We start from the raw sequence: 21947 nt of genomic DNA, 5'->3' as shown, positions 1-21947 counted from the left end.
TAAAGGAGCCGTCTGTAGGATTTTTTTTTTGGGGCGATCTAAAGGTAGATGAGGGGGAATTTAGTATTCACAATTATGTTTTCATTAGCGTATAATCACCTGAAACTAAGAATCATGTTGCTTTCGTTAAAATTAGCCCGTCGTGTCTACACGGGGAGTGGGCGGGGCCTCTTCCACCATGTTTCCCTTGCACGTGTTTTTTTCACAAGTTTTGCGAGGGGCTGTTCGGTTGGTCGCCACTAGGGGGCACTAAATCCTGCACACTGCTCCTTTTAAAGGCTTTCTAGAAAACGGTTTGTTGACGCTGCCGTCGTGAAATGGGAGACGTTGCTGCCCCCCCCTCCCCACCAAAAAAAACAAAAACAAAATTACGATATCTCCAACTGTGAATTACCTATTGAATAAGAGCCTGACGTGAATTTAATTACGGCCTGAAATGAAATGACGTAAACGTTGGTGCTCTGTAACGTCACAAAATTGACAAAATCCCACCTTTTTAAGTGTTGCTTTTAATCGCTCTGTGATTTAGATTAAACAAAAGTAAGCTTTTAAAGGAGTTTCAGAGTTGACACGGTTGTATTTCCTGTGTTTATGTTGAGCTTGTTGAGTTTCCATCTTTTTTTTTTTCTTTTTTTTTTTAAATCTGTCGCTCGGGGAAAAAAGCGGATGAAAATATTTCCCCAAAATGTTTCTTAAAAGTTTGAAGCTATATCAGGGAGAGTCTAGATTTTACAAGCAGACGATATCGTTCCGTTATCAGTGGCGTTAAAATACCAAAAAAAAACAAGTGTTTCGCATCCGTCGGCCGTTTTAGCTCTCGTCACGAAGAGGTCCGCTTCGACTGTCGGCTCGTGTTTCCTCTGTCTGCTCATCGTCATCGAGCGGGTTAGATGACCAACAGGACTGTTGTCGTCGTACCACCCCACCCCGACACCCCCCCGCCCCGCCCCACTTCCCATAAGAAACCAGTCTATTCCTGCAAGGGCGTAGAAACCAGAGGAACAGTTGACTTAACATGAAGCTGTGGCTCTTTTCCAAGACGCGAGCAGAGGACACCAGCACCTCCTCATGACATGCCTCTTTTTTACTTTTACTTTTTGCCAATGAATGACTGACTGATAGAATGATTGTAAATCAATACTAAGTTTTAGAGGGATGGTATTGTTGGGGGGGGGGTTTTTGTTTAGTTTTTTTTTTTGCTCCAGATATCTTGTTGAAAATGAATGAATGAATGAGAAAGTGACCATGTGAGAGAAAGAAAGAGAGAGAGGTTGTTGTTTTGAAAGCAAAAAAAAAAAAAAATGTCTGACATCCGTGACATTTCCAAAAAGAAATGTTCTGTTCAATACTTTTATGTTTCCATTAAAGGAGCAACACCAAGAAAACGACTCGCTGTGTGATTCCTTTTTTTTTTTTGTGTGTGTGTGAGCGGATGTTCAGGGTGCAGTATTATTGTTGGCCTCTAGAGGGGGTCAGCGTCGCTCACGTAATAGATGACGTCACGGGTTATTTACACAATAGTATAATTTATTGACTTACATTCAGCACATAAAAAAAGGAAAAAGAAATAGATACAGACTCACTCTAGCTCATGCAAAAAAAAAAAACACGGTGTAGTAAAAACCTCCCAAACTATTGTCTAAGTTAAATAAAATACAGAAATAGATACACAATATGAAGTAAAATATGAAATCCATAAGCTTTCTTCATGCATCAGAGAAAGCAGAAACAACCTACGAAGGTGTCACGGTTCTGCTCCGACTCCCAACACTTGTTCCTCAAACGCACCCCTCCCTTCCCACCACCACCACCACCACCACCCATGCACACACGCACACGCACACACACCTCTCATCCAATCACTGATCCTTTTTCCGGAGGAGGCAGAAGGAATTGGTGCCGACCCAGAGCGCAGGAAAAACCTGCTCCCCGATGCTGGCTTTGAACTTGTGGATCAGCCGCACCTCCTTCTCGCCGTCGACGTCCTCCACCAGCAGGAACTTGATGATGCCGGCGGGCTGGTCCACGTACACGCCCATGGTGGGGATGGCGGGCAGCTCGACGTCCACGTGCTCGCTGTTGTGCCACACCTGGTAGCAGGAGCTCGACCAGCCGGCGCCCCAGGAGCCGGCGTTCTCCCCGAGGCCGCAGGGCCCGTCCTGGCTCTTCCGGGGCGCGCTCTCGCAGACGACCCCGACCACCACCCAGCCGCCGTAGTCCACCTCCCAGTACCCTCGGTAGCCCTGCAGCCCCTCCTTACACAGCACCTGGTGGGTGGGGTGGAAGGGGGGGGGGGGGGGCACACGAAAGTCAGCATGTTGAAACGATGTTGAGATATTACCTCAGTGGGGTACATTTTTCTTTTTGTGCATTTTTCTTGCATTCGTGATAAATATTTTTGTGGTAAAAATAATCAGAATAGTAAGAAAGAGAAACGTTCCCGAGAGACGACGAGTCGTTCATTTTTTAAAAACATTTTTTATCACTCCCGAAAACAAATTGAAGCACAATGATGAATGAAGGTAATTAAACGTGTCTTTTGACACGTGAAAGTCAGAGTCTGGAAGCTTATAATCAGGATTTTTCCGATATTTTACGGCGAAAAAAAGAAAAAGTTGTTAAAATAATCGGCACATTAGTCTCTGATGGAAATAATATTTAGTTGCGGCCCAACTCAGACCCGGGGAACCTGCAGAACTGTTGGAGGAAGTACTGCTTCTTCTTTGTGGGCACTGATTGGTCGAACTCATGAGCCAATTAAACATCGGTGCGAATGGAAACAGAAAAAAAAAGCACTTAGATGTCTGTAGTTCTGGTGAATATATATATATATATATATATATATATATATATATATATATATATATTCACGAGCTTACTCTGTCATTTGTACCTCAGTAACATCTATATTACGCAGTCGGTCGCAATGTGCATGCCTCACCACCAGGTGTCACCAAATCCTACACACTGCTCCTTTAACTCCCGGCGTCCGGCCGCGTACCTGCGGGGAGTGCTCGTATCTCTCGGGCCTGTTGGGATACGGACACACGGCGTCCGACGTGCGCGCCACCTTCGTGCTGCCCTCCGAGATCCACAGCAGCTTCTGGGCGGTTTTATCATCCAGAGAGAGCGAGATCCAGTCTGAGGAGGCACGGAGGGACGAATAAGAGCAGAACAAAAAAAAGAAATCAAAAAAGGATCATTCAGTGTCATCACAGCACAGATTAAATCACTAATATAACAATTTCAAAATGAATGAGTTTGAAGTTAAACGCAGAAGTTTGTTTTTCAGATTTCCAAAGAAGAAAAGAAAACTAAATATATATTTAACTTAATAATTTCATTAATTCATGAATCTTTTTGTTAATTGCAGCGTTAAAACCCGAGTGTGAATGTTTTCTTTCATTTTTCTTTTCAAAAAAAGAATTTATGACGTTTATTAGACACTGTTGTTTCCCTCTTTAATTATTATTGCGTGTCATTAATTGGGTTTTCTTTCTTTTTCTTTCTTTTTTTTCTTTCCACAGACGTACATTTCATGAAGTCGGCCCTGGTGGTCGGTTCGGGGACGTTTGGCTCGTACGGCGGCAGCTTGACTGGAGACAGACAGAAAGAGAAGAATTACTACTTCACCGGGACCGGATTACACGATGCCATCTTGTTTATTTATGTGCGCGGATCTCGTCATCCCCCGAGTTTACGAAGACTTCACAATCTCAGAGTCTCCGTGTCGGTGTTTACCTTCGGCGGCGCTGCTGCTTTTTCTTCCTGCAGAAGAAAGAGAACAGAGAGAGTCATTTTCACTGCTGCTTCTTCCTTCCTCAGAGGTTTCCTTCCTCTCTGTCTAGCACACGTCTAACAAAAGAGACACCGCGGGTGGGTCCTGTAAACCTCCTCCTCCTCCTCCTCCTCCTCCTGTCGATCACAGAGGAGCTGCTCTGCTATGTGTGCACAGAAATGCGCTCTCTGCACGATGGCGTTACTTCACTCCTCCAGAGTTGGTCCGCTGTGCGTGTGCGTGCGTGTGTGTGTGTGTGTGCGTGAAATCTCTCTCGACATTCTCAGAAAAGTGAGCTCCAAGTACGGGTCGCCGGCGGGTCCGCCGTCAGTCAGCCCGGCTCCGGTTTCTGTTCCTCACATTTCACACAGACAACTCTTACCTCATCATTCTTACTCGTCTGTCCCTCGTCCTCTGGTCCAGAATTAGACGGAAGAGCCTCAATTTCCCTCTGACCTCCATGTTCGGAGGCCTGAACAGGCTTTCTCTCCTCAACGGAGACCGAGTCCGCTCTTAATTAACCTTAACTTCCATTAAGTCTGACTTTAATGCTTAAAAAAAAACCAAAACATAAAAAACCTCTTCCTCCCACTAATATTACTGAAATCAGGCTGTTAAAACACTCAAAGATTTATGATGATTCATTTTCATTATCATCGAAATAAGAACTTCATCTTTGCCAACGTTTATGAAATTGAAACAAATCTGGGCAATTTCATGACGAAATGTTGAGTGCCACGCGGTTCACGGTGGATGTTTCTGAAGTGAAAGTTTACAGGTGAGTTTTGGGATGAATTTGGAGCTACTGATCACATCTGAAGCCCTTCATTAAGCCTGTAGAGATGTTCAGGCGTGTTTGGAGCCTTTTAATGAATCTACAACACTTCCTTCTGTTTCAATGACGCTCAATTTTAAGCTTTTTTTTTTTTTTGGGTTGTTTGATTGTATTCGGTTTTCTTCTTTCTTTTCTCTTTTTGTTGTTGTTTCGTTTTGTGACTATTTGGAGGAGTTTGACATCCGTGACTTGTTTTTAAAAACCCACATCTCTAAAGTTATCTCTGTCGGTGTCCAAATCACGGCTCTCGCTGGGTTTAACTGGATTTATTGACGAAATTTAAAAAAAGCCTCCCGTTTTCCACAAGATCTCCGTGCGGCCTCGGGACATGTGCCCCGGGCAGGAGAGGAGAGTCCGGCACATGTCTGAGCCCGCCGAAACACAACCTGCAGCCAAAGCCGTGACCCTGGGAGGACGCCAGCGGCATGACAACCGGGAGGACAAATGGCAGCCGGGTGCACGAACATCTGCAACACATCAGATGTGACGGGGTGGCGTTTCCCTGAATCGTGTTGGCCTGCGGCGCCGTGGCGGTTCCGGAGAATGGGTCGGGGCCGGGCAAGTTTTAAATTTGGAGGATTTTGAAGGCTTCCTTAAATTACCGAAACACCACCGTGTCCAAATTAAAAAGCTAAATATAAGATGATCTGCGGGAGACCATTATGCCGAGCACAATCGAAGCCGCTATAAGACCCAGAGAATTTGATAATTGGCCGGGCACGCCGACATATCAGTCGGACCCGACCGAGGCTCAGGGGTCCGATTGCGGAGCAGGTTTCGGGGGTTTGGATGCCGTCCGCGTGTCTTCGGGCGACTTCAGCGGCGACTTCGGCCTTCAAAAGGAAGCAGTCGGACGTCTGTTTCGAGCGCGTACGTGACGGGCGGACAGCAGATGGACGGAGGGGGAGGGGGAGTGGGGGGGGGGGGGGGGAGCCCACGGGCGGGTCGAGTGAAGGTCGTGAAGTTGTCATCGGAGCAGAAAGTCGCCGGTGACAGATCCCTCCTTCATAAAGGAACGCAGCAGGTGAGACGGGGACGCGATGAAGGAGGCATTAAGGGGAATTACTGGAGACAAATTGAGAGGAACGGTCAGTTGGTCATCTTCGATTCTACAAGATACCGTCTGGCGTCCTTATCTGAAAAAAAAAAGAAAAGGGTGGGGGGGGTGGGGGTGATGGAGCGGACGCCTCAGGCGACCTCGGAGTGAGGTATGAAGCCCGGCGGTGAATGAACAGGCGGACTGGAAGCGCGCCAGATGTTGCGGCTGTCCGCTCTGAGGAGGTTAAACCTGCGGATGCTTGTCCTCGCTCAGCGGGATCAACAGCTGCTCAAAAAGATGGATGACTTGACACGGACGGCAGCGATAGAGACGCAGAGGAGACGGGTGGGGGGGGGAGGGAGGAAGGGATGGGGGGGAGGGGGGGTATTTCATTGGGAATATTGAAGGAAGAGCCGGTCGATTTCTCAGGAGGAGTTTGAGCGAGTAACTCGACAGGATTTTGAACGTGACCGGCTCGGCAGCAGCAGCAGCAGCCGGCAACGAGGGAAAGGTCAGCGTCGGGACCCGCCCCGGTGCATCATGGGAACTGTTTGTTTTGGAGGGTCCTGAGGTGAGACCAGATTCCGCTGTCGGTGGGACATAGCCACATTATCTGTGCAGATCGGGTTCGAGACATCCCACTGAGGCAGCAAGATCAGAGGACAAGTGAGCTGAGGAGGAGGAGGAGGAGGAGGAGAAGGAGGAGGAAGAGGAGGGTGGGGTGGGGGTGGGGGGATGGGGGAGGAGGAGAAGCTCCAGACTCATCCCTCTGGTTCCTGTCAAGCGTCCATGCTCTCTCTCTCTCTGGCTGCGAGCCCGGCGGACGAACATGTGAGAAAAAGACGCGGAGGACATACGTGGAAGAGGATTCTGGGAAAAGGACAAATTCGGGAGGAACATTTTAAAGGCACTTTTTTTTTCTACTTAAATAGAATACAAATTTATTTCTTATATTTGTATTCTAGTTCTATGTTTGTTCTTCGATCTATTCTTTTGACATCCATGGACGAGGATTCTGGGAAAAGTAAGAATTCAGGAGGAAAAGTCTTTTAAAGGGACTTTTTTTTCTTCTGGTTAGCAGTTCATTACTTATATTTGTAAACTATTTAACTTTATCTATATTTATTTCTTATTTTAGATTTTGAAAATATTTATACATATTTTCTTTTCAGGGTTAGGGAGGACGAGCAAAGTTCATTGTACGGTATATCATCGCCTTTTTTTTTTAAATGCATACGACAATAAAATTCTCTTCATCTCCCTTAATCTGAATCTTTGTCTGAATTATTCCATCATGTTTTTATTTTTTTTAATTTTTTTTTATCTTCATGCCGCAAACATAATCGAATAATCGCACAAAAGTTCTTTCGTTTATGGTGAGTCGACTTTCGATGTGTAGTTTTTAAACGGGAGCATCATAAATAATGCCAAGATGAGCATTTATATATATATATATATATATTTTTTTTTACACTTGAAATATTTTTGCAGCAGCTTCATTTCCTCTGGCAGCCAAAGATGAAGGATTGGAAATAATGTGGGGGGAGAAATGGGGGGGTGGCGGCTCGGGTTATGTATGAGGGGATGGAGAGACAATGAGCATTGGGTTACAAATGTCCAAAGGAAAGATAATAGATAATAGATAGTAGATAATAGAGAAAGAATATGAGGTAAAGCGAGATAGGTGGGACAGACACAAGACAGACGGACGGAAACGGGAGCTGACATTGAAGGGAATTTCGGCGAGCAGGAGAAGCCGCCGCCACCCGGGGAGGGAGGGAGGGAGGGAGGCAACCCCATCGACATGATTAATGGGCGGAGGAGGAGGGGGGAGGGGGGGGAAGTGACGGGATCCCAAGGTGAGGAAAGACGTTTGGCTCGGAGCGGACGTTCAGGGATGGTCACTATGAGGCAACTCCACAACATCGAATAAACAACATGTGGAACACCTAATAAATTGGTAATAAAACACCCTGACAGGCCGTAAGTTAATTTTTTACCTGGATGTGACAGGCGGAGGGGGGAGGAGGGTGGAGCGGGAGGGGGGGGAGGGGGGGGGGGCGTGTTGGCAGAGTGAAAAATAGAAAAATAGTACAGTCAGGTACATCACATTGCAGGATTACTGACGTCGGGGTCGGTGCAGTTTCTTTGGTGGGATCGCACCAAGAGAAGAGGAAGGTTTAGTTCCTGGTCAAACTCACTTTCTAACAGATTTTATTTTTGTCCAAAAAAAACAACAATGAAATGCTGTAAAAAGGTTCACAAATTGGTTTTTTGAGTTATTAAATGTAGAAAAAACAACAACAACAACACTTAAATTACTACACTTCAACTTCCCTTTTAGCCCCCATTAAAGTACGACTTCCTCGTGTTTGACGCGACGAATGTCGATCGCAGTGCAGTTTAAAAGATTAAAGACACGCGACGTCCTCCGTAACGTCCCCCCTGTCCCCCCTCAGGTGAGGACGGCTTCTTACCTGCTTTATTGGGTGCAGGCATGATTCTGTCGGCTGCTCGTTGGGTCATCAGGCGGTGGGGGGGGTTCTCTGGTTGGTTAGCTCGCTTTGTGAGTCTCTCTCGGTCTTTCTGGGGGGTCACTCTTATTAACTTCTAAATGAGTGGAGGGAGGGGGGGGAGGGGAGGGGGCGAGGAGGGGAAGGTGCGTACATTTTGGTTGGATGTAACTGTCAGGGAGGGGACGGTCCGGTCACATGAAACTCATGATCCTTTCCAGAGATCAGATTGATGGAGACAAGCAAATACCCAGGACAGTATATCCCAAGTATGCATGTTGATTTGCCCCCCCCCCCTCCCCCCTCTGCGCCCCCCCCCCCCCCCCCCCCCCCCCCCCGAACACATTCAGATGACATGACGTAGACAAGCTTTTTCACGATAAATGAAGGGGAGGTTTAGGGACGTCTTCCCGTCAACTCCCCCCGTAACGATTTAGCTACAACTTTGAACCGACTGCCGCTGACCTTGAGGCCGCACCTGAGCTGACCCCGACGCAAGCTACAGGTGCTTGTTTTCTGCAGCGGGGAGCGTGAGCGCGCCCCCCCCCACCCCCGCCAGTATTTTAAGATGGCAGCCAGCGACTCGGTGGGAGCTGTCGACAATCCAAGACGCCATCAATCAGCAGCTGCTGCATGTGCTGGCAGAGAACTTGAGGCAAAGTGTACCAAAGTGCTGCTGCAGTCAGACTGTGGGAACAACATCTCGTGAACTCGGTCGGCAGCGGGACGCCGCCGCCGCCACCGCTGTTTCGGGGAACTACTTTCAACTGAGCGGCGGTGGAGTCCTTCCGTTTATCTCCCCCAAAAACCCTTTAAATGAAAAGAGTTCTCAAACGTGAATCTGCTCGGAAAAGGAATTAAACTTCCGGTTTTCAGGAGTTTTATTTGTAACAAGCCAGTTGGGATGCAGAGTGAAATCACGTGAACACATATTTAATTGAAAACAGACCGAAGGCAACATATCTAACGTTGAAACGAAAAATATCTGCTTATTTTGAATTTGGTGGCAGCAACACGTCTCTAAAAAAAAAAAGTTGGGATGGGGGGTCGTGTTTACCGCTGTGTTGCGTCACCTCTTCTTTTAACAACACTCTGTAAACAAACGTCTGGGAACACTGAGGAGACCCGTTTCTGGAATTTTGAAAGTGAAATGTGGTCCCATTCTCTCCTGATATTGGATTTCAGCTGCTCAACAGTTCAGGGCCTCCTTTGTGGTATTTTTTCACGTCACGACGCTTCAGATGTTTCCAATGATTGACAGGTCTGCACCACAGGGGGCCAGTTTACCAGCCGGACTCTTCTACGACGGAGCCGTGCTGTTGGAACTCCCTGCACCACCGGGATCATGTTTCTATCTGGTTCCTTCTTTGTGGAGTTTGAACTTACATTTGTGGACGCGGCGATGAACTGTGTTCACAGAAGTGTTCCTGAGCTCCGTGCAGTGATTTCCACTGCAGCATAAAGTGCGGTTTTAAAGCAGGGCCTGAATCCTGAACCCGGTCAGGTCGCTGACTTGTTACCAATGAACCTAATTAGTTGTGAGATGCTCCACCAGATGTTTCTTTTAGCGTTACGCAACTTTTGCACTCTTTTTGTTGCCCGTCACAACTTTCTCGAGGCGTGTTGCTGCCATCAAATTTAACATGGGCGCATATTTTCATTAAACAATAAAAATACAAATACAATACAACACAAATATAATCCAAAGTAAAAGTATCCGTCAGGAAGAATATTCTGTTATTATTAAATTCATGTAATTAGATGACTTTGCTCAACGATATTTTAACACTGTAAGAAAAAGGCATATTTTTTTAAAGCCCCCGCAGATTGGAATAATTTACCTGGTAAATCGCGTCCCTTCCCTGTTGTTATATACCCTGATAATTGTGTTATACGTCAGGATAAGATTGGACATCTCCAGGGATTTTGTCCTGATGAATGAAATTGGACTTTTTGTCTTAGCGTGCACTGATTGCTACAACTCAATAGGAAACAACTCCCTGTCACGAGAAACGTGTCTCACCGTCATAAAAAAAAAAAGAAAAAGAAGAATTTTAATGAAGTGTAACTGGCCGCTTAGCGCCGGCTCCTATAATACCAGAAAGGCATTTCAACACCTGCTGCTTACTGCTGTCAGTGAGCGGGTTTAACTAGTATTGTACCGTGACCTTTGGGGTGCGTTTTGGGGGGTGCCATGTTATTCACCCGCTGATCACTATGTACGTTTCCCGGCTGTTAAACGCCGTCTCGTGTTACTTCATTACAACGTTAACATGGCGGGCCTCGCATGTAACAGCGCAGCCATAAGCGTGAGGGTGTAATCCGAAGGCCGCCGGGATGCTTTTCAGGCCCCGTCCCGAGTCCCCCTCGTAGTTTCCTTAGCTCTCCTCTGATTGACAAAGCAGGTGCTCTGCCCTCCTTTCTCACTTGTCTTTTTTTTTTCTCCACGTGTTTTTTTTTGGATCTCAGCACGAACGTGTTCGTGACCGCAGGCACCGAAACATTTATTATCCATCGTGAATCATTTTATCATCATTTTACCTCCTGAAAAGTAAAAATACAACAATTTAAAACTACTTTGACACAAGTAAAAAAAAAAAAAAAAAGCAAGTATTCCAACATTTTTGCGTTTTGTGGTATTATACACAAAACGATTACGAAATAAACTTATTTAAATTATCAAAAAGAAACTTTCTGTTACAAAAACAAATGGCATTTGTTGGAATGGCTCAATGAGTAAGCAGCATTTTACTGTTTTAATTTATATACAGTTATTTATGATTTAGTCCAATGATTCACCAGATAAAATTAAGGAGTTATTTAAAGATTAATGGGAAAAAAATTAATGGGACATTTTCCTGTTCATTTTGGGGGATTTTCTTTCATTTTTGCTGTTTTTCTTAAATATTTAATACCTGACCACATGCGACTCGTGAAACCAAGTTTATCACACATGTTTCTTTGTAAAATATTGACCCCATAGGTTACTAGTAATTTTAGAATGCATGGTGGTGAAGTAAACAAAAAAAAAAACTACAATAGTTCCCTTTAAATCATGGAGAAGTAGAGGTATAAACAAGAGAAATGGAAATACTCAATAACAAGTACAATAAAAATGAAAATGAATTCCCTCAGAAAAAAAATCTTTTCACATTTCCACCTGAAAAAAAACTAAAAAAACATCCACAATTTCTCAGGATTCAGATCCGAGAGCTTAAAAACTGCAGAAAAACTCGACATTTTAACTTCGAGATGAAACAACAGCCTGATAAATAAATAAATAAATACTCCAGTGAGTGAAAACTGATGTTTATTCAACCTTTTCTAAAAATCCTCAACTTAAAAACTCTGAACAATCCAACTTTCGATCATCTCGGTACTTCGCTTCGCTTTAAGGGGCCACGGTTGTTGTTGTTGTTGTTGTTGTCAACGGGCAAAGGGTTCAAACCCCCCCCCCTCCCCCCGCACCCTCTCCTCCGACTGCCCCGTTACTTTCCACCTCTGATCCTTCCCTCTGTCCTCGTGAGTCCGACGGCAGCTCAGCTTTCACCGCGTGGAAGATGCGACTCAGACACCGCGGATAATAAACCGCGCAGCGCTTTAAGTATCCAGATTTATAGTGTGAAAATCAACTGGGGGCCTCCTGCTGGTTTAACGCAACATAAACCTTGTAACTGCCCCTAAATCACTGGCGTGTAATAAGAGGCGTGGGGGAGGGAGGGAGGAAGGAGGAAAGGGGGGGGGGGGGTTTGAGTAGCATGGTCCTGTGCGAGCAGCAGCCCCGCTTCATGTATGTGATGTATCTTGAAAACCACTAGATAGGGTAAAATATATTATTATTTTTTAATTTGTCAACTAATATTTAAATTATTTGCATGTATTTTTGATTTGATTGACAGTCAAAATGATGTTCATTGTCTTCAGTAAAGCCACAAATATTCCCATTAATCACAATAATAATAATAATAATAATAAATGATAAGCACAAAGCGACCACTCGCCAGGCTAAGTTGAATTATCGCGACTTCAGGCTTCACGATGACTTATAAACAAAAGATAAAAAAATATATATATATTTTTAAATAGAATTTAACTGAATTTAAACAAGTCGGTGTAACGTGAAGCAGACGTTTTGTCGAGTCAGCACCTAAGTTTGCAGCTCTTTAATAATAAAAAAAAAAATCTCTTCGAGCTCATTGATGTGTAATTTAATTCAATTCCACTAAAGCGGACACTTTTTCTGTAATTAGGTGGGGAAATAAAAATGTGCACAAACATCAGCAATACAAATAAAAAAAATTAAAAAAACTATTAACATTGTCAACCCTCTTATCTTCGCGATAACGTCGGCTCAAAGGCATCAAAGTATTTTGTTTTAAACCAAAGTGTTCAATATATAAAATCGACATCAAAATCAATACAATCGATAGTTTTCTTGCAGCTGCTGGACGAACAGACGCGACTGCGACGAACAAAGAACTTATAATTTATTACTTATTCTAAAGGGAATATTTAACATCACGTAACAAAGCTGAATTAAACACACGCAGAACGACGGTGGCTCAGATGGACATTTCAAAGACTCAAAGTCTATTTTACTCTGATCTAAACTTGATTATGTTTATGTCAGCGGTAATTGTTGATCATGTTTATGTCAGCAGTAATTGTTGATTATGTTTATGTCAGCAGTAATTGTTGATTATGTTTATGTCAGCAGTAATTGTTGATCATGTTTATGTCAGCAGTAATTGTTGATTATGTTTATGTCAGCAGTAATTGTTGATTATGTTTATGTCAGCGGTAATTGTTGATTATGTTTATGTCAGCAGTAATTGTTGATCATGTTTATGTCAGCAGTAATTGTTGATTATGTTTATGTCAGCAGTAATTGTTGATTATGTTTATGTCAGCAGTAATTGTTGATTATGTTTATGTCAGCAGTAATTGTTGATCATGTTTATGTCAGCAGTAATTGTTGATCATGTTTATGTCAGCAGTAATTGTTGATTATGTTTATGTCAGCGGTAATTGTTGATCATGTTTATGTCAGCAGTAATTGTTGATCATGTTTATGTCAGCAGTAATTGTTGATTATGTTTATGTCAGCAGTAATTGTTGATCATGTTTATGTCAGCAGTAATTGTTTGTTCCCATCCTCCCAATGAGTTATTCACTTGTCGAGAGGTAACACGTGTTCGAGTCTGGTCCTGAACATGTGTGGCACTCCCTCCGGCTTCCCGGTAGACGGACATCCATCACGCCGCACGACCACGGGCTTCCTGTCGAGAGGGAAAAAAAAACGGAAAAAAGAAAGAAAGGAAAGCGATTGATCAGAAGCTTCCGCCTGACACGCGCAGATCTCTTTACAAAACAGATGCCTATTATTTTGTGGTCCCGGCTCGTTTCACTGCGACTCTCCTCTTTCTCTCAGCTGTGGTTATCACCTTCTCCCTCGTGCGCTTTCAGCTGCCCAGCCAGCTGGGGGCCGTGACTGGAGACAGGACGGTGTGTGTGTGTGTGTGTGTGTGTGTGTGTGTGTGTGTGTGACTCGTACTCAGAAAGGCCCGGTTGGGGCCAGAGGTCACTAAAGTGTTGAAGCTCAACACTTTAAAATAAGAGGATATTTCCTCTCCGACGAAAAACAGCCCGAGAGGAGGAGACAATGTTGACGAGGGGATTTATTTTATTTTTTTTGGGGGGGGGGGGGGACGGGGGGACATTTAGTTTCTAAATCCACGTTGTTGTGAAGCTCTGATCTTCCTCTCTGACTCATAATTATAAATACACAGGAAGATGTTCTCATTAGCCCCCCCCCCCCCCCCCTCTTCCTCCCCCTCAAATGGCAGACTGCTGGTCGCCATTTAGTTTGAGTTGGACCGGCGTGTTGGACGTTGAGCTTCGTACCGGTTTTCCCTCCAAGTTTACTAGCAGCACAAACATCAGTTGCTGCAGTAATATATATATATATATATATATATATATATATGTAAAGGCATAGTTAGGCTCGTTAATATTATTTGTTTGCAAGAAAAAAAAAAAGAATAAAATGCGAGAAAGCGATGCGGAAACAGATTTCCTGCAGAACTTGTGGTTTTTTTGGGGGTTTTTTTAGGATTCATTTTGAACCTGTTTTGTGTTTTTTGTGATTTCAAAATAAGAGATGAAAAAAAACCAACTCAAAAACCACATTCGAATAATGAAATATCTTATATTGCAGGCCCAGCGGGTCTGCACACCTGTCGGTCCGGGGATAGGATACCGGGTCAGTGTCACATTTTGCCGAAGAAGGAGGTCGTATGACAGAAGTCATGTGACACACATGGAGACAGGTCGGGGGGAGGAGGGGGAGGGTTCAAACCTTCCCTTTTTTCCAAGAGTACATGAGAAAACAAGATGGATTTCTTTAAATAAATCTACCCATGTGGCTTTTAGTGGCTCAATTTAAGGCACCTTACTTTTCCTACGTTAGGTGAGGCTAAAACGTGACACTGACACGCTTTCCCGTCGTGGACTGACACGTGTATCAAATCTACGTCCGCAACCACTAGACAGATGGATGGATGGATAGATAGATTTATTTTTTTCTTTGACGTCGGCGGGAGTTGTGCATCGTTGAATTCGTCCCTCCCTCAGAGTCAGACTGTCAACGCCGAGTTCCACCGGGACCCCTCCGAGGCCTCCGAGGGGGGAAAAAAACAGTCGCTGCACATCACCTGAACGTGTGGCGCCACGGCAACAGGGAGCAGTCTCCGAACTTATATTGAACTTCTCCACCGTCTGCAGGAAGCATTTGGAGAGATAAGTTCTTTTTGCAAGTGCACCTTATTTAAGACGCACTTATTGAATGACCCCCCCCCCCGAATGGAGGCTTTCCCCTTCAACTGAACTGACACAGAGGCGGTTCGGATTTCCCTCGGAAACAGGAACAAACCTATTTGTCTGGAATTCGATTAAAAATGACTAGAATTTTTAAAATATTGGATTTGAAATTGTTCTCAATATATATTGATACCATTTTTTTTATTGGTATATTAAAACTCGAGTTTGCAGTAGAATATAAATGTTTATTTTTTCTGTTAAAGAGAGAAGACTTTTGCACACACACACACAGTATTGGGAAAAAAAAAAAGATTTGTTTTATCTTTATCTTAATTTTAATAAATCGGAAATGTCAAGTAATAAATACTTTATTTTCACATTAGTAACAAAAATGCAGTCCTCCGCAACGGCCCACTATCTCCTGTGTGCTGTACAGCTTTAAGATGTGAAACAGACATTCATCTTCCTTAAATAGTGTTATGTACAGCAATCCAAAACTGTTCAAGAGAATTATTCTGTTTAAATTTAAATTAAAAAAAAAAAAAAAAAAAAAAAAAAAAAAAAAAAGTTGCTCATCGGCCACCTCCATTGGCTGCTCCGCCCCCGGCGCCTCCTCCTGATTGGTCCTGGGCGCCGGACATCATCAGGAAGAGAACGAGCGGCACGATGTACATCCACTGGAGGAGAGGAGAGGAGACAAAGAGGAAGGTAAACGCGACAATATCCGTTTTCAACATGACAAATGAAGTGTAATCACATGACATGTACTTCCAGATTGGTCATCCCAGATTTAGTTCTGAACAGAAGAGAAGACAAAAGGTAAAGTGCACAAACAGGTGAGAGGCTGTAGAGTTAAATAAATAAATAAATAAATAAATAAATAAATAAATAAATAAATAAATAAATAAATAAATAAATAAATAAATAAATATTTCAGGGTCAAACACCAAACACACTGAAAACACGTTAACGCGGACAGTTTGGATTCAGGGTGGACTGACGCCTTAACGTGCAGACTTCCTCAGAGGAGTCGCTTTCATTTGATAAAAGTTTGATCTCTGCGTTTATCAGCCTGAGATGTATTTGGTATTGGACCTGGAAAAAAAAAAGACTAAAACAGAGTAAAAGGCGGGAAAAGGAGGAACGGAGACGGTTTCTGTTAGTCACCAAATTAAAGACAAAGTGCGAAGGACAGAGGATGGAGTGAAGGAGGGAGGGAGGGAGGGAAGGAAGGAAGGACGGAGGGACAGAGGGAGGGAGCCACAAGTAAAAAGACTGTACTTTAGTGGGAATCAGCTCTGCTCTCTGTCGCCCCCTGCTGGGGGCTGTGCCGAATTGGAGACCATGAGGAAGATTGCGCCTCCCACAATCAAATACCACTGAAAACACAGCACAGCGCCGAGTCAGCACACGGTCACAGGAAGCAGCGCAGCGCAGCACACAGTCAACACAAGACAGAGAGATCGTACAAAAGTCCGGACGAGCCAAGTCGCTTTAAAAAAAAAAGAAAAAAAAAAAAGAAGAAAAAGAAAAGGAGAATCACAATTTGTTCCTCGCTTACGGTGGCGCTTGAAAGTTTGGTACAAATCAGACCAAAACAACATCATCAGGACTTAAAAATACATCAGGAGCCGAGAGCTTCTGATTAGAGTTCGCTGGTGGAACTCGGAATTCATTGTTGCATCATCGGCGACGGACCAACCGGACCCGACCCGACTGGACCGGACCGGACCCGACTGGACCGGACCCGAACCATCGGCGTGCTTCACAGACAGGAAAAAGCTCTCATGCGGTCCTTTTTTTTTCTTCCTTTTGTCCAAACACAACGCTTCTCATTTCAACCAAAACGTTTTTTTTTTGTTGTTGTTGTTGTTTTTTTGTCTCATCCATCCACAAAACATTTATGAAGAATCCGAGACTGTCGGCGAGAGAAACCAGCAGTTGAAGTGGACATAAAGCCCCAAATTATTACACTACGGTCCTCTCGCTCTGTAACGGACTGATAAACAACAACAACAACAACAACTTATTCTCCCTATTTGTCACTCGGATCCAAAACGATGGTGAAACTCGGCTCCAGGTTCACTTTAATATTGCAGCACAAAATGCAGCTTTTAAATTAATTTTTTTTAAAGTACCTTTTGTCATTTTAAAACTCACGAATCGTCTCAATTCATAATATTCAGAATCAGTTCGTTACTTCTTGAGCTCTTTTTTTTTAATTTATTTTTTAAAGATAAATAAACACAAGCTGAACAGGTAACTGTGAGTTCTCGAGTCTGAACCGGCGTCCAGGTGGGATTAAAGAGGAATAAACAGCGAAGCCCACGTAGAGCAAAACCAAAAGGAGCGACCGTCATTTAGACCCACGAGTGAAATAAATCCCAGGACTGACGTTCCTCCCGTTTCTTAACGTTTTTCAACTATCCGTTAACCGCGAGGGGGAATTACGATCGTCGCAGCACCGATTACGGGAGGCGGAGAAGCAGATGTCACCGGCGGCTTTCGGCGTGCGTACTCACATATTTAGCGAAGAAGGACTTCTGCTCTTGTGGATTCTTCCCTTTCTTCTCCGTCTCCAGCTGTATTCGCTCGAGGAACAGGGTCGTCTCGGGCCTGCGGGGAAGCACAGGAGTTCAAACGAGGAGGCGGAGCTTAAACCGAAGCCGTCTTCGAGGATACGTTTCGGGGGGTTGGGGGGGGGCACTGACCCGGGCGCGTTGACCGGCGCCACGATGCTGAGCGTGGTGTTGAAGACCTCCAGGTCCACTTCGTCCTCGACCTCGGTGCCCCTGCAGGCGCCGGGCAGCGTCACTATGGAGATGGCGATGAGGTAGCCGGAGACGTCGGTGTGCAGCGCGATCACGTCGCTCAGGTGGGACTCGACCATGGCGCACTGAGGACCAGAGGTTCCCGTCGCTCAGCGTCAACTCAAACGCGTTTTATGAACTCCGAACTAACGCTTCTTAAATATCTTTCCGCTTCCTTAAAGTGATTATCTACCTACACAATGCCTGGAATATAATTCTCGTGGAAACGTCGAATAACTGCAATTGTATTTTTGCACAGAAGTGAGACAAACACAAAGAAACGCAGTTTAAAAAACAAAACAAAACATCTGGAAGAAGGTTCGGTCAAAAACTAAAATCCAGATCCATCACAGATCTTTAACAAGTGCATCTGGAAGTTGAAACGTAAAACTCCTCAGACATTTTGCTTTTCTTTTTTTAAAATAAGCAATAATTTAATCTGGTTTAGCCATTTAATTCACCGCACTGTAAACTTGTAAACCCAACAACATTATAAATGTATTATTCATGAATAAAATCACCCCCCCCCCCCAAAAAAAAATAAAAATTCAGTAAAGTGGAAGTGAAGAGAAACTCACGGCTCTGACGAACGCCGTGAGGTGACCGTCCACCTGGCGCTCCGTCTGCCGGTCGGCCTGCAGGAAAACACGCGGCACCCGGACCCGGTAGAGGCCGTCCACCGCCGCCACTTCCTGCGGAGTCACGACAAACGAGGTTCGACGGTGCGATTACAGTTATCACACTTTTATAAATGACCCGCTGACTTCGCGTTTTAGGGCTCGTCGCTTCCTTTCAACTTTAACACCGGATGATGAACTGTATTTGCCGTTTTGTTTTCCTTTGACACGTCGCAGCTCACCTTCAGCTTGGTTCTGTCCTCCTCCGACAGCTGGTTCTGAGTCAGCGAAACACTCGGCTCCCTTCCAGCTTTCAACACCAGCGCCCCGCGCACCCGAAACTTTGCTATATCATCTGAAAACAAGAGAGAAGACGGAGAAGAACAGACATGAATGGATGAATGGATGAATGGATGGATGAATGGATGGATGGATGAATGCATGAATGGATGGATGGAGAGCAAGCATCATATCTCCACTTTAAAATAACATTTTCAAAAGACAAATCCAGGAATAAAAAGAGTATCGCATTGGCAAAAAGTTTTAAATGAAAGTTATTTGGAGCCCACGTGATATAGCTATAAACTGTGTGTGTGTGTGTGTGTGTGTGTGTGTGTGTGTGTCGTAGCAGGTTACTGTGCACGCCGGATTTCACCGAACACGATGGCAGATCTCTAAATATCCCCACATACGTCGCACGAGGTTAACAAACGACCGACGCAGCAAACAAATGTCGAATTGACAGATTTTTCAATGGAGTCCGGCGGGTGGACTCATCCGTTCGGACACGCCTGCTCGGTTAGCCGGCCCCTCGCATTTGGCGATGACGTTTACGCGCCTTTACAATCGCGGAATAACAGCGATGACACTTTCTTACCGACTTCAAACGAGTGCTCGAGGGGGACGGAGAACCCGCTGAACTCAGCCTCCGAGGCGTCACCGACCTGCGGAGGAAAAACACAAATCTACCGTCAGCCTGGAGCCGCTCACACGCTGCTAATGCTAATCACGCAGCTAACAGGTCCAGCTTTTAAAATGCGTTTTTTTTGTGTTGTTTTTTTTTTTTAATTCACCACGTGTCACACTTACCCGTCGGCCATTATTACAACGTGCAAAATCCGTGCACACGACGAACAAAATAATAGAAATAACAGCTAAATTAAAGGGCAGTAGACGAGCCATTTTTAACAGGAAGAAGTACCGGAAATGTCGATTGGACCACCCGTAAAATTACCACTTCCGGGAACAACAAAAGCATTTCCGCCCTTTTCTTTTCTTTTCTTTTCTTTTCTTTTCTTTTCTTTTCTTTTCTTTTCTTTTCTTTTCTTTTCTTTTCTTTTCTTTTCCCGCTTTCCTTTCCTTCTTTTAGTAACGTGTTTAATTTTTATTCAGGATTTTTTTTTTTGTTCACATCTAATTATTCATGATTATTTTTTACATTTCCTTTAATTACCTTTAAATTTTTAAAGCCGTTGAACAAAAGGCTCATAATGTTTCTGACTGTCATTTTAAGCTGAGCCGATGGCTTCATCACTCATCATTCAGAGCAGCTTTGTTTACAACATTCCTGTAAATGATTGGCAGCCTTGCACAGGTGAGAAATGTTAGTCACAAAAACACACACACACACACATACACAAAAACACACACACACACACGGTGTTGATTTTCTCATGCTGAGCTGTTTAAGTTATGTGCTGACCTACTTGCATGCATGTTGTTTATGCAACCTCTCATCAACTTTTCACTCCTGCTGCACAGGAACACCGTCCACTCTTTGAATTCATATTTTTTTTTTAGCTTTCTGTTATTTACAGTGTAGTTCCCGTGTGTGTTGACATAACGCCGCTGATGAACCAGGTTTGTTACGTGTGCTGCTGTCTTGTAACGTGTCAGCTACAATTTTCTTGGCAAATGGAAGCGCTTCATAATTTTTTAACATTTTGGGCTGTCAACATTTTAGCTTCGTTTCTTTATATTTACGACACCTCCTGTTAAATATGTGCTGCGTTGACGGCTTCACGCTGGCGTATTCGTCAGTTCATGGCACAACATGTCAAACACCATCTCACTCTCCTTTGCATCCCTGAACAGAATCACTGAAATAATCATGATGTAGATTTGTTGTGAATATTCATGTAGCTCTGTGAATATTCATGTGATGTGCTTCTGCGTGCACCGACACATCCGCGGCCAGCAGGGGCTGCTAACAGACCAGAAAAGCCCCCTTCAACTTTCCTCTCGCCCCCCCCCCCCCCCATACCCTCTGAAAGCCCCTAAAAGTGCCATTTTTATCAGCTGAATAATAAATATTTGTGCTGTGATGAAGAGGGTAATTCATGTTTCTAAATCCTGTAGTCAGCATTCTGTGCTCCACCTTAGCCAGCATTGTGTTTACCTAAAAGTCCCTTTTTTTAAGGGGTGAATCTACGCCCGGATCAGTGTTTTTACCGTCTTGTGTTTACATCAAGCTGGAATGAACAGCTGTTCACATCTGAGATCAGAAGGCGACCCGAGTGACCACGTGTGATCAGATTTAATTTCTTCCCGAGACTTTCTTTTTTGATCTGTGGAAGCAGAGACTTTTTTTTTTTTTTTCTTTCTAGTAGTTAATAGTGGCTTTAAAAGTGGAGAAGAGGATTGCAGGGGTTATTTGATACCTTACATCTGGCTCTGAAATGGACCATATTGTTTTTGTATAGACACGTACTGTATCGTACTGGGAAGCTCGTAAAACTGTCCCGCAAACAGCGGCCTCCTGGTGGGTTCGAGACTCTGACCGTGACATCACAATGTCCCTGGTTTGACAGCTGGGTCCTTTGATTTATTTCTCAATTTTAAAAAAAGTATTTATTTATTGTATTTCTAGGATGTGTCTTTTTTTTTTGGGCTGTTTTTGTAACTAACAAGTAACACGCCAAATTCTATTCTATTCTATTCTATTCTATTCTATTCTATTCTATTCTATTCTATTCTATTCTATAAAGGCAAGGATGAAAAGACAAAAGATAAATATAGGAAGAGAGATTACATGAATGCTATACTGATCGTCTGTTGTAACGTATTTGAATGCACACTTACAGTATTTAGTCTAAATGAAGCATCAATGATTTGACCTATGTGTGTTCTTCATGGTTTTGGGTTCAGTCACACCCTCATTTAACGCTCCCTGTAGGTGATAATTTAACATTTTAATGCTAAACTGGACAAATCCTTTTGTTTTCCAGAGTGAATGCACATAATACAGTTTTTATTATGGAAATGAATTGTTAACTCTCGGTTGCAACGCGTTCGTTTTTGTACCCATGTTGTATAAACCCGCGGTTCTCGATTCGGTTTGTTGTGTAGTGAACAAAGACTACGATATGTGGCACTTCAAAAACAGAGTTTATAATTTTTGTTCTTCTTCTTTGAGTCTGCATGCACTGGATCCAGCTTTGGTTGCTAATCTAAGTTGCCAAACTGCTGATAAACAGTCCATGAGCCCAAAAATAAAAGTACCAAACTTAAAGAAAAGAGAGATCAGCTGCAGGTTT

At 43.9% G+C, this 21947-nt stretch overlaps 2 protein-coding genes across 3 annotated transcripts; both read right to left on the bottom strand.

Annotated features, from left to right (window-relative positions):
- Window positions 1-1512: 1512 nt before the first annotated feature.
- Window positions 1513-8211, bottom strand: LOC138207796 (tripartite motif-containing protein 16). Its single transcript, XM_069165309.1, has 5 exons — window positions 8130-8211; window positions 3742-3768; window positions 3534-3596; window positions 3002-3141; window positions 1513-2267 (listed from the first exon to the last, which is right to left on the bottom strand). The coding sequence occupies exons 1-5, from the start codon at window positions 8176-8178 to the stop codon at window positions 1860-1862; spliced, it is 687 nt and encodes a 228-aa protein (XP_069021410.1). The 5' UTR covers window positions 8179-8211; the 3' UTR covers window positions 1513-1859.
- Window positions 8212-15208: 6997 nt separating this feature from the next.
- Window positions 15209-19629, bottom strand: emc10 (ER membrane protein complex subunit 10). Of its 2 annotated transcripts, XM_069165492.1 has the most exons (8): window positions 19501-19629; window positions 19289-19355; window positions 18654-18766; window positions 18373-18486; window positions 17696-17880; window positions 17507-17600; window positions 16266-16363; window positions 15524-15661 (listed from the first exon to the last, which is right to left on the bottom strand). In XM_069165492.1, the coding sequence occupies exons 1-7, from the start codon at window positions 19591-19593 to the stop codon at window positions 16277-16279; spliced, it is 753 nt and encodes a 250-aa protein (XP_069021593.1). In that variant the 5' UTR covers window positions 19594-19629; the 3' UTR covers window positions 15524-15661; window positions 16266-16276. The 2 variants fall into 2 exon arrangements, with proteins under 2 accessions (XP_069021592.1, XP_069021593.1); XM_069165491.1 differs by lacking the exon at window positions 16266-16363 and having other exon boundaries at window positions 15209-15661.
- Between the last annotated feature and the right edge of the window lie 2318 nt (window positions 19630-21947).

The sequence above is a fragment of the Embiotoca jacksoni genome, unplaced genomic scaffold, assembly GCF_022577435.1.
Source record: "Embiotoca jacksoni isolate LCO1_2020_lvr unplaced genomic scaffold, fEmbJac1.0.p SCAF_34, whole genome shotgun sequence".
NCBI lineage: Eukaryota > Metazoa > Chordata > Actinopteri > Embiotocidae > Embiotoca > Embiotoca jacksoni.
Note: the sequence above shows the minus strand (reverse complement) of the source record. Positions and strands in the feature narration are given on the sequence as shown.